Source organism: Urocitellus parryii, chromosome X (assembly GCF_045843805.1).
Source record: "Urocitellus parryii isolate mUroPar1 chromosome X, mUroPar1.hap1, whole genome shotgun sequence".
In the NCBI taxonomy this organism is placed as follows: Eukaryota; Metazoa; Chordata; class Mammalia; order Rodentia; family Sciuridae; genus Urocitellus; species Urocitellus parryii.
This window is the reverse complement of record NC_135547.1, coordinates 42,249,162-42,262,369: the sequence shown is the minus strand read 5'-3', so window position 1 is coordinate 42,262,369 and position 13,208 is coordinate 42,249,162. Positions and strand designations below refer to the sequence as shown.

At 31.3% G+C, this 13,208-nt stretch overlaps 1 protein-coding gene across 2 annotated transcripts in view; it reads left to right on the top strand.

Moving 5' to 3' along the window:
* Radx (RPA1 related single stranded DNA binding protein, X-linked) overlaps positions 1-13,208 on the top strand; it is a 59,909-nt gene that overhangs the window by 32,933 nt on the left and 13,768 nt on the right. For both annotated transcript variants that reach the window (XM_026402664.2, XM_026402663.2), the window contains one exon: positions 2,140-2,213. In XM_026402664.2, coding sequence (XP_026258449.1) covers positions 2,140-2,213 — 74 coding nt within the window. The remainder of the gene's footprint in view (positions 1-2,139; positions 2,214-13,208) is intronic.

Genomic DNA, 13,208 nt, shown 5'->3' with positions numbered 1-13,208 from the left:
ATTTTTTTAATGGTTGTTGCCTGGAAGTCATTTGCTAATTTGAATTAAGGATTACTGACTGGGCTGTGGATGTAGCATAGTGGTAAAGTGCTTTTTTAGCATGCATGCAGTCCTGGGTTCAATCCCCAGCACTGAAAAAAAAAAAACCAAGGATTATAACATTTTTGATCATTATAAACTTTCTAATTTGCTTATATTAGCAACTTAACAAAAAAAGACATGTGAAATGTCTTCTGCTTTTTTTTTTTTTAGGAAGAAGATACTGAAAACATTCCTTCAGTTCATTATATAGAGCATTTCAATAGACAATGCAAGATCAGTTACATTACCTCATTTGATCCTCAACTTTCCTGTGAGGGAGAAGCAAGATAATTATCTCAATTGTACAGATTAGGAATTTTAGGATCGTAAAGGATAAAATATAGCATTTATGCATGTTTATATATTAAATACCTTTAATTTCATTGCATTAAAGATCATTTATAAGTTTACAATAATACTAACTATAATTCTGTTAAATAGGATGAGGAAATGGCATACTATAGGATCTAAATTTCTTATCTGAAGTCAATAAATTGATAATAAAGGCAAGATTATAGTGTAATTTAGAGCCCCGACATAATTTTTATAATATTCTGCCACTATGCACCATATACATCTTTATCTTCTCTTCTTTTAGCCCTGTTTACCCTTTTTATACTCAGTTATCCTTTCATTCTTGTTTTCATCTTTTTTCCAGTTTCTTCAGTTGATATACACAGATACCGCTTCTCACATTTAACTGTTTACCAAGTTCTTGGGATGAATGATTATATATTCCAGTGAGAATCTCTTCAACCACTTCTTTAAAATTCCATATAATGGCAACATTAGAATTTGAAAACTTTTTATCCTCATTTATTTCAGATGAAATAAAATCATGTTATAATCACCCTTTTAAAGAAATATGTACATATGCTTAAGGATCTCAAAATACGTGCAATTTAATAATTTATTTTTAATTATTTAGACTTCTCTTAGGGTTTATGTTTTTGTTTACTAATTTCTAGAAATAACCATGTTTTCATTAGCAAAAAAAATTTTTTTATTTATTTTTTACATACAGCTGAAAAAATTTTAAAACTCAACTGTAAAATATATTTTTACTTGCAGACTTTTATAGTTAAATGATTCTTTCTTCCTTCACTAACACTACTTCTTTTTGGTTCATTAATAACTGACTAGCAGAATTAATAATACTATTATAGGAGATAAATCTGTTGATTAATTAAGTTGAGCAATGTGATGTGGTATTTTACAATATGACATTTCTGTTTCACTTTATGCTTTTAATTTTGGAAATGCAACAATTGGAAAAATCTCAGCAATATTGCAAAAAAGCTCATAAGGTAAAATTTTCCTTAGAAAAGCATGATTCTCCTTAGCTTCAAAATAAGATGATTCCCCTTTCATTCACTCATTTCAGTTCAATGAATAGTTAGTGAGGTAGATACAAAAACAAAATAAAGTCTATACTGTTGTAGAAAGCTTGGTCTTATGTAAGGTATAGATTTATAAACCTATAATTTCAATACAGTGTAATGCATGCTATATTAGAAGTCTATTCATTGTACTATAACAGCATGTACAAGGTGCAGTTAGCCATGACTAGAGATCAGAGGAGGCATCTTAAAGCCTGAGCTAAATATTGAAGGATAAATAGGAGTTAACAAGACAAAAGGGGTATAGGATTTTTCCATATGGAAAGAAAAGCACAAAAGTTTGAAGGACCATTAAAAACACAATGAAACAAAGTTTCAGAAACAGGCAAGGTTGTTTTTCAGAATTGTTGAACAAAGCAAACATGAGAATGAAAATATTTTCATCTTTATTTGAAATTTAATAAAGTCAAATGCTCCCTCAAATGGAATACTCCTTAGAAGAAAATTTAAGTTTATTTCAGTATTTAAATGATATTATGTATGGATATTTTCATAATTATATCCACATTCATATTTAATGCATTACTTTAAGAAACAACCTGCATATTTTCTACATTTATTGAATTGAAATAAATTTTGAATAGAACCGCTAAGATTTTTTGTTCCCATTTGTGTCACTTTTTTAAACTATTGTTTATTTTATTTTGATTCTTTGTAGAGTTGCTGTACCTCAGCCAGAGGTTTTGGCACAAACAAAAGGAAATAAGCCTGGCACGTCAAGCTTCTTCCAACGTATGTTGTTATTATTTATTTTTATTATTTATGAAACCTATATGGAACAATTATATGTATCTTACTGTTTGATTTGATTTTGCCTTGTTGTGTCATACTTGCTACTAGGAAAACATAAGTGGTTTATCTTAGCTTAGATCATTGTCAAAAGTACTGATAAATTTTGTGTCATCCCAAAAGTTAAAATAATTATAATAGTATTACTACTGCTGGGAAAGAGGAGTGAAAAACAGAATGGCTAACAGGTACAGGGGGTGCAGTAGAAATGTGGTAGAGATTTTCTCAGAACAAAGGAAAGATAACATGGTGCCATCAGTATCAATGTGAGCCTTCCACAACTCAGTTGTAACATTGTTGGTATAGTATTTCTATACTATAGTATAGAAATAAAATGTCCAACTAGGATGTGCATTACCTTATATGGGAAACAAAGAACTAGTATATAAAAGGAAACTAACAAAAATATATAAAGCTAGGCCTCCTTACACTAAATGCTCAGCCTTTGAATAAGAATGCTCTGAGTCTGTGTAGGCACAGATAAACATTGCTTCCTGCTCAATGCCCTGGTGTCCTGTGTCTCTGTGCAAAAGTCCTGCAACAGGATAAGAGGAATAACTTCTAATAGTCCATGGAACAGTGATGTAAGTATGGTTTACATTTAATTGTATATTTTAAAATAACTAGTAGAGATTTTTAATGACTCAACACAAATGATAAATGTTTGAGGTGATAGATATGCCAATTACCTTGACCTGATTATTACTTATTAAAACACTCCACTGTACCCCATAAATTTGTATAACGATATGTGAATTAAATTCTTAAAATATTTTTTAAAACAAGTGGTTAGGCTATATGAACAGCCACCATGTATTAAAATGATAAAATATGAAAAAAAACATAACCTTAAACAGAAATGCTATTTGAGAGGGACTCCATTAACCTCTAATAGAAAGCAGAAAATATTGACAAAGCAGAGTTGAAAGTTAGGCTAATCCCCTCAGGAAGCAGCACATGTGTGGTAGACAGGAAAGAAATAGTCAAAATCTTATCAGTCTTGCTTGTGACTATGACCATCATATTTTTGGTGTGGATTCATGGTCCTATCCATTTCTGTGAGTTGATCTTGCAAATAAAATAAATATTAATAAATCTACCTATATTCATAGTATACTATATGCCTAAGTGAGTGTCATTCCAAGAAATAGCAACGTTCTGAAAGTAAAAAATTCCTTAAGTAGGCAATTTGGCACATGATTCTGTCTAGTGCCATTGACTTTGGTAGGAAATTAAATGTTATGTTATTTTAATATTGCCCAACAATGTTGGTTAATGTTCTCCAGTACTGGGGTATTTATTATAAGTTAGAGTTCATCAAAAAGCCTGTAAAATATTTTCCTTGTTAACAAAAGAAATCCATTTATATTTAGCAACATGTATCTTATTGTCCATTTGGAGGTGCTCTTGTACACTCTTAGACTGTAACCAGTGTCAATACAAAATGAAAGCAGTTTTTCTACATGTGGAATATACTTTTTCATTTTAAAAGTGACTCTTATTTGTCTTTGTAGTCCATATTCCTTTTAAAAAATTTCCTACTATCAAATATCTATATCAGGTACAAATTATTTGACATAGTAAATTGGTTAATAGTAGTGATGTTTTTAAAAATGAAAGTAAATACAAACAAATATTGGTTTCTTTGGTGGTAGTATAGCCCTGCAAGTATACTTCTTTTAGTTAACCAAAGAATAACTAATTGTGAAGTTTAATTTTTAATTGAGAATAAATATAAATGAATTTTAAAAGTTTTACTTCCTTTCTTTGCTATTGACTTTGGATTTATTTTATTTTTATTATATTTTATTAGTGCATTATAATTTTACATAGTGGTGGGGCTCACTGTGATTATTCAATATGCATATATATCACAATTTGCTCCATTTCATTTCCCAGTACTTTTTCTTTCTCTCCCCTCCTTCTTTCCTCTGATCCCCTTCCTTTACTCTTCTGGTCTCCCATTTATTTATTTTTTTAATTAGTACATTATAATTACACATGAAAGTGGGATTTACTGTGATATAAAAAAATTAAGATTAAAAACAAAAGTGAGATGAGAGTAAAATACTATAAAAATCTAGTCCAGAGAGTTGATCCCTGTATAAGATCTTATTTGAAACAGATCATCTCTCTGGTTTAGATGTTTTAGCATTTTTATGTCCATCCTTCTTTTTGGTATTATTCTTTTTTTTTTTCATTTCCCACCTAAACAGAGGCAACACCTTCATTTTATTCTATACTCTCATTAAATTTGAAGTCTCAATGAACCTTTCCAAAGTATTTCAATAAAGGTGTTTGTTGATTGTTACGTAATAGGAAATTGTGGTACTTTGAACAATTCTATTGTAAAAATTTTTAGTCTTTCTTTTCTTAAATAATAGCCATCTATACTGGCCTTATCTGTTACATTTATATGCATTAGCTAATGACATTTTTTTCTTATTTCATGTGTCATATTTTAGACAGGCTGTTCACTAAATAATGCTTACTATTTAATTTATTTATTCACTAAAACCAACCAAAATTCTAAACATGAGAATTTTGGTTGGTTTTAGTGAATAAATAAATTAAATAACCTCAGAACTCATGGAGAAAAGGCTATTTTTCACAACTAAGCATAACTTGAGATTTAAAAAGAAAATGTTTCTCAGAAAATGGATCTTACCTGGATTCTAAATTCTAAAAATTAAGGAGAAAACCATAATTGATTTTAGTTTTTTGTTTGTTTGTTTCTACATGTCCAAGAAATTGTCTAAATTCCTGTAATTCCGTTTGTCAGCTGATGATCACACTTCATAAAAACTTCTACATTAACATCTCTGAATCATCCCTTCTGTTTTACCTACAGAAAACAACATGGTACTTTACAAATTTATATAATAATAGTACCAGCCATTGATTGAACATTCATGTGCCAGGCTCTATGCTGAGATTTTGTATTTATATTATTTATCTCATAGGCAGTGATTATTGTAAGTTAATTTCATCTTTTCCCTCCTGTTCCATACTTTTTCTGAAAAAAAATAGCCTATAAGTTTACCATTTGTGTGCTAACTGAAATAAAATAATATAAATGATTAAGTTTTAGACTAGAGAAAGAAGAAACTTAAATAATACTCTGTTGGATTGAAAATAAAAGATTGACTTCTAGCTAATTCTGGTAGATCAAAAAGCCACAAAAGGATCTGGGATCTGGCTATCCCCTCCAAAAAAACATGTAAAACAAAGGAGAAAACATCGTAATACAAATATATAACCAAGTCCAAAATAAGAATGGAAAAACATAAAAGCAACACAAATATAATTTAAATCTAGTAATGAATAGGAACCAAAACTAAAACTGCTCATGGGCATTTCAGAACTAAATAAAGTCCTTAATTTTCATGAGCTAAAGTACAATCAATACATGGAAAGGAGATTCCAGACCACAAGCCTCCTTCATGTGAAGAAGAACCAATATAAAATTGGGAAGTTATGGAAGCCAGAGAAATTATGCCTCTTAGTGTAGGGAATTATTGAAGAGCTTCCCATATTCCCTGGGTACTAGGTAGGGGAAAGTCACCAGTGATAAATTAGAATATCAGATCTATACAGCCTGGAAGTGTGGTCATAATTCACATGACTCAACTGGTGAGGACCATTGAGATAAGGAATTATCTTTTGATATCTGGTCCAGAATCAGTGATATTATGATCTTAAGGTATTGACAAGGGTTAAATGTGAAACTTCCTTGAAGGGAGTTCTTATAAGCTAGGGTGCTTGCAACTTCCATGGAAAATAGCTACAGAAAATTAATTGTGGTTAAAAAATTATAAACTTCCCAAGGAAATGTACTACTTTAAAGCAATGTGATCAGATGTAACACATGAAAGAATTTATACTTCAGAAACTGGAAATAGACTGATCAAGGGATTGAGGCCAGGACAGATACCAAAATTTTTGGATGCTCAAGTTTTATATAATAAGTAGTTTTTGCATATAACCTTCACACATCTTCCCATATACTTTAAATCATTTATATATCACTTATGATATCTAAGTGAATAGTTATTATGCAGTATTATATAGAGAACAATATCAAGGAGAAAAGTCTGTACATGTTCAATACAGATGCAGTTGTTTTTCAGATATTTTCAATCCAATGTTGAATGAATCTACTATTATAGAACCTACAAAGAGAGGGAGAGAGCAGCCTGTTTCATTTGTGGTTGCTCTGAGGATTAACTATAACATTCTAAGTTTATAACAATGTAGTTTGAATTTATAGCAACTTAATTCCAATAGCATAGGACTGTGCTCCTCCTGTACAGCTCTCCCTACCCTGCACAGTTTATGTTGTTGTCAGCACAGATTGTATTTACACATTCTATGCCCTATAACATATATTTATAGTTATGTTTTATACATGTTTGTTTTAATATAGAAAATAAAAAGTAGAGTTACAAACTAAAATATGAAAATGTTAATTTTATATTTATTTCATCATTTAACTTCAGTTTACTGCCTAGTATCCTTTATTTCAATCTGAAGGACTCTAACTTTAGCACTTCTTGCAGGATAAGTGGATGGTAACAAATTCCCTCAGCTGCTGTTCATCTTAAAACATCTCAATTTCTTCCTCATTTTTGAAAGGAAGTTTTGCTACATATAGAATCCTTATTTGACTTTTTTTCAGAACTCTGAAAATATCATCTCATTGCCTTTTGGCCCTCTGGTAACTGATGAGAAATCTGCTGTTAAACACATTGAGACTCTTGCACTTGACAAATTGCTTCTCTTTTGCTGTTTCCGTGTTTCTTTGTCTTTTGACAATTACGTTATAATCTGAATCATTTTAGGTCTCCTTGAGTTTATCCTAGTTGGAGTTTTCTGGAAGTGTTGATTCATATGTCTTTTGAAATTTGAGAAGTTTTGAGTCATTATTTGAAGAAATAATGACTTTCTACATCTTTTTCTCTTCTCCTATTTTAACTCCTACAGTGTGAATGTCAGGCAGCTTGATGTTGCCCCACCAGTCCCCTATGCTCTGTTTATTCTTCTTCATTCTTTTTTCTTTCTTCTCAGATTAGATGATTCCAGTTGGACCTTCAGGTTTTCTGTTTCTTCTTTTGCCTGCTCAAAAATACTGTTGAAACCCTCAAATGAATTTTTGTTTTTCAGTTTTTTTTTAATATCGGACTTTTTATTCACTTACTTTTATGTTTTTTTTTTCTTTATTGATATTCGAATTTGTTCATGCATTGTTTTTTTCTGGTTTATTTTAAAACTATGTCTGTTTTCTTTTAGCTCTTTGAACATATTTAAATACCTGTTTTAAAGTTTTTGTCTTGCAATTCCAGTATCTGGGCTTCCTCTATGACTGCTTTTGTTGTTGTTGTTTTTCCTTTGCACTTTACTTTCCTAATTCCTTGTATGCCTTTCATTTCTCATTGAAAACCGGACATTCAAATATTACAATTTGGTAACTATGGAAATCAGATGATTCCCTTTCTCAGGGTTTGCTGGGGGAGGTTATTATTAAAAGCTGTTGTCATCCCATTGTCTAGTAACTTATCCCAAATTTTTGCAGACTATTACTTGTTGTGTGTGGCCACAGAACTCTGTTTCTTAGCTTATTTTCAGCTATTGTTCTTACAGACAGTTCTTTGAACAGTAGAAACTAAAATGAAATACTACCTCTCCCAGTCTTTGCAGATTGGTTCTGTGCCTGGGTCCTCTGTCAAACTTAGCTAGACTTGCACTGACCTAAGGAGCAGCCTGAGTTAATACCTTAATATCTTAGGTCTTTTCTGACTGTGTACCTTGTACTGGGCCTGTCCTTGGATTTTTTAATTCCCCAGGATGGCTTTGAATGCACCAATTTCCCAACAAAAGTTTCTGTTTGGCTTTTCCTCCATGGTCTTAGGCAGTTGATTTTATGTCTAAACCATAATCTTCTGTCCCAGGTGTCTGCAGGTTGTTTGTCCAATTTACAATGTTTTCAAGCCATATCCACTGCTTTCTCAGCTGGATCATTTCCATGTAAGATGAAACAGAGACTAGAGTCTTCAGTCAGTACTTCAGGTACACCCTGGGCAGGTTAGAACATGACTACACAATAATTTTTGAGTCCCATCAGTGAGAACCCGAGTTACCCTCTTCAAGACTGCAGCCATGCCAGGAAATGGGTGGAGCAAGGGCAAATAAAAAATGCCAAAATGTCAAGGCTCTGGATTCAATGATCAGGACAGAGAAAAAATGCCACAAAACTTTTACTATTGTTAAATTCCCTTTTTCCTGATTTAGTGTTCACTTGGTTGCTCTAAACCTTTGACTGTTTTCCAGATTTCTGGCAGTGAGTACTGACATTTTCTGCTTGCTTTTCAATATTTCTGTTAAGTGTCAGAAACTTTGAGATACCTATTCTGCCATTTTGCTAGACTCATAAAGTTTGATTGTTTCTTTATAATGTTATCAACTATTGATGATACATGTTTAGGTCTGTTAATTCATGAATTGTTGCAAAATATTCATATCCTAATTCTATCATTCCTTATTTATTAGCTGAAAAGCTCTTTAAGAAGAAACTTCCTTTCATCTATTATTTGGTTTCCCATTATTTAGTTCTATTTGTAAAGATGAGCTAAATGCTTGATACTTCACTCTATCAGTTTTCAAAGTAATGAGTTGGATCTCTAGCATCTTCCAAAGGTGACCTGTTGTCATTGTTGTTTTGGTGTTTTTAATATTATAAACTCATGGATTTAAACATACTGAGTTTTTTATTTCCTATTGCAGTTACCACCCTCATTGTTGCTCACATTATTCCATCTTTGATGAATTAGGAAACCATTCATTTTTGCTTGAGTGCTTTTTGAGATATTTTTAATTATAGATAGACACAATACCTTTATTTTATTTCTTTATTTTTCTATGTGGTGCTGAGGATCAAACACAGTGCCTCACACATGCTAGGCAAGTGCTCTACCACTGAGTTACAAACACAGCCCTTATGAGTGCTTCTAATATGACCTTAGTAATGTTCCATAGTTGGTTTTCTTTTTTTGTTTGCTTGTTTGCTGTCTTGTTTGACATCATATTTCCAGGCTTATCTTGATTATTTTTTACCCAGAAATGGAATCAGACATTTCTCCACAGAGCTCTCATACTTAAGAGACTAAAGATTGGGCATTATGTGTACTCATTTATACTAGCCTAGTTATTATCTCTAAGCCTTTGCAGTGGACAGAACTAGAAAATATGCTGCTCTGATTGATTGGTTGTTAGTTGGTTGGTCAATTAAGACAAAATGTGTAATGATTTCACATTTGTATTTCATATTCAAATTCACAACTAAATAACTTCCACTTAGGAAATAATAAAATACTTTTTTTCCTACTGTAAGAATCCTGGTTCTTAAAACCCTAGGGATGATAGAATATCAGATAATAACTTATTTGCATTAACCCAACACATATAAAAACAACCTCAGAATACTTATTTTAAGGTTTGTTTTGTTGCAATTCTTTTAAGTTCTATACCCCACTAAAGATGTACAATCAAATTATTATAGCTTAAAAATCACTCATACTCTTCTGTAAGTTTCTACCATCTACTGGATAGACATTTAGGTTCACCTCTTTTATTTTAATGTTTAGATATTGCTTTCCTTAAATAAGTATGTAGTTTTGTTTTATAATTTGATTAATTATTTACATGGTTCCAAAGTCAAATATGCAAAAGAATATATATTTAATGAATTTTATCTTCTATCCTTGTCCCCCACATCTTATCTCTTCACTCCCACCATGGATGACTTTTTAATTAATTGAATCATTCATTTTTTCCATTGTTTGTTTCTATAATATAAGCAAATATTTGTGTATATCAGAGAAAAATAGAGTCATGTCCCTCCGTTTCTTAGATTAATGCACTAATACTAACTACCTTTTAAGAACAATATGGCAATACCTAATTGGTTGAAAAGATGTTGTATATACTTTGTGCCCCAGGATTCCCCCTACATTTTGGCCACATGGGCAGATCTGTTCTAAGATTTTTATTAGACCATTTTTTATAATAGGCAAAATTGAAAGCTAAATGTTAATTAACAGAGGATATATACATAAAATATAGCATATTCATATACTAGAAGATATCTTGAAATTTCAGTGAATTAATTAAATCTCTATATGTGGCCTGGGGACATTGCTTTGCAGTAGAGCACTTGCCTCTCATGTACAAGTTCTTGGGTTTGATCCCTAGAATTTCAAAAAAAGAAAATAAAAGAATAGATCTATATTTGTCAACCTTGTTACCAACATATTCCCAGACATATTTCATGATAGCTTTGGTTTTTTTTCTACGTCTGCAAATTCAAAATTCATTCATGTTATGAATATGTAGTTAATGTGTGCATAGTTTGTTGTGCCAGGTATTTTGAAGTCTATAAAGTTCAATATTTTATCCTTTATATCTAGTAACTTAGATAAGTAGATGTGATATACATTTGAAAAGTTCACAATTAATAAGAATGGTACATCTAACATCACAAGACATTAAAGGATTACAGGTAAACCCTGGCTTATATAATCCTTTAAAAAGTCTATTATATAATTACCTCCAAACGTAGACCTTGTCACTGACTGGAATACCCTGTTCTTCTTTAGCCTTGTAGATCTTGCGCCACATGGGGTGAGTGGAGGTAAAGGGGAAGGAGACAAGGAAAATAGTTCCTCTCCTTCCCCCATGCTTCTATACATCCTTGTCTACTATTATCCTCATAATGAAATGTTCAAAGTAGATATTATGAAGAAAATCACCAGGCCTGTATATATATTTTGTACTGCATCCTTCATTACTTTACAACTTAAATTTAGTCTCCTATTTAAAAATTTCCTCATTAAATCATAAAACTGATCTCACTAGAAATAAGAGTTAAATGAATAACTAAAATAATAAAGTAGTAATTGTAATTATAAAATATAGAAATATAATTTTGCTACATGATTAATTTGTATTTACCTATGTAAAAGTAGGCTTAAAACATGTTCCATACAACAATTTTAACAGCATTTAAGCTAAAACTAAAAGAATTCCAGTTCACAATTTTCCATTCTACATTTAGAAAAACCTGAGCTGTAGATATATTTTGTCTCTTTCCTACATTCCTTTGAAATGCTGCTATTCACAACCAGTAATTTCCAATGTCTCCTGTACTGGTTTCAGACCCATTTATATTAATTAATTAATTAATTATGAATATATAATTGGGGTAGGTAATTATGATGCTAAAATAAAAATTATAAAACATATTATTTAGAGGAATTTTTCCTGTAAGCATTAATATCTTGATGGTCCTCAATATTAACATCCAAATAAAAAAATATAAAAAAAATTCTTATTTCTGGAAGGGTCAAGAATGACTTTTTTCCCAGAAGGTAAATGTAAGTACTTAATATTTTGAAAACTACTGTAGCATACAACTTTTTTTTATAGTAATGCTGGGGATCAAACCCATGGTTTTGGCCATGTTAAAAAAGTACTATACTGCTAAGCTACATCTCCAGCCCCAGCACATACCTTTTTCATGCTGTATTCTAGAACAAATAAGAGAGAGATGTTCTTTATGGTTTCAGTAATTGTAATAGCAACTTAATGATATTCAAATTATGTGCCTTTATTGGTTTGAATAAGGGAGATTTATTTCTAGAAAATGCAAAAGATGAAACTATTTCCCACTCCTCTGTTTCGTCCTATTAACTCTTGAGTATTTCTTTTAGATTTAATTTTATTCCTTTCTTTTCCATGTAGGATTGCTTTCCCGTTTGTTGTCAAGCATTATTATTGGAAGTCAATTAAGTATGTTCATCAACTGAATTTTGTGTTTAAAAAACTCTTTTGTAATATTGCAGTGTTTTAGATTCTTGGTAAGAAATATATGTTCAAATTTCTTAATCTTTCCTTATAACTCAATATAATATTTTACTTTGTACTCCAATTTTGGTAAGTCTTCGTCTAGGCTTAAGAAACCAAGCAAGTAGTCTTGAAATATGCAATAAAATCTGAAAAGCAGAAGTGGTATGTTAACTGTACTGAAATCTTGCCGTTAAAACCACCTTCTGCCTCAATAATGTTTCTTAATACTAGGGTAAGAATCAGTACCAGGACATAGGCAGCCTATAAGGAAGCAACAGAGCAAGCTCGTTTAACTCTGAAAGGGAGTTGCTGTTGGCTTTCCTTAGCTAGTAGAACTAACTAGAGAGTCTTGTTCCACATCCATTTTTCTGATTTTACCATATGTCTTCAGTTCCTAGGGTATATTATTCAATTAGAATATTTTTTGTACAAATTTCTTAACATCATGTCTGACCCATAATAGGTACTCAATAATTATTTTTTGGGCCATGCAAGGTGGCACACACCTATAAATCCCAGTGGCTCAGGAGGATCACAAGTTCAAAGCCAGCCTCAGTAACATAGTGAGGCCCTAAGCAAATCAATGAGAACTTGTCTCTAAATAAAATACAAAAAAGACCTGAGGATGTGGCTCAATGACAAAGCACCCCTAGGTCCAATACCTTGTACAAAACAATTATTATTATTATTATTATTATTATTATTATTATTATTTGTTGAATGAATGTCATAATGTTTAAGGGATAAATTATGTTCTGCCTTTGAAACTAAACATTATAGGTAAGTTGTACATAAGAGTTAAATTGATTTAGAACCATCAAGAATTGAAGAGGAAGCTAGATGCAATGGTATGTGCCCATAATCCCAGCTACTCAGGAGGCTGAGGCAGGAAAATCACAAGTTTCAGTCCAGCCTGGGCCACTTAGAAAAATAATTTTAAAAGGGCTGGAGATGTATCTCACCAATAGAGCACCCTAGGTTCAATCTCCAATATCACAAAAAAAAAAATAAAAATTTAACAAGCAAGAATTAATTTCT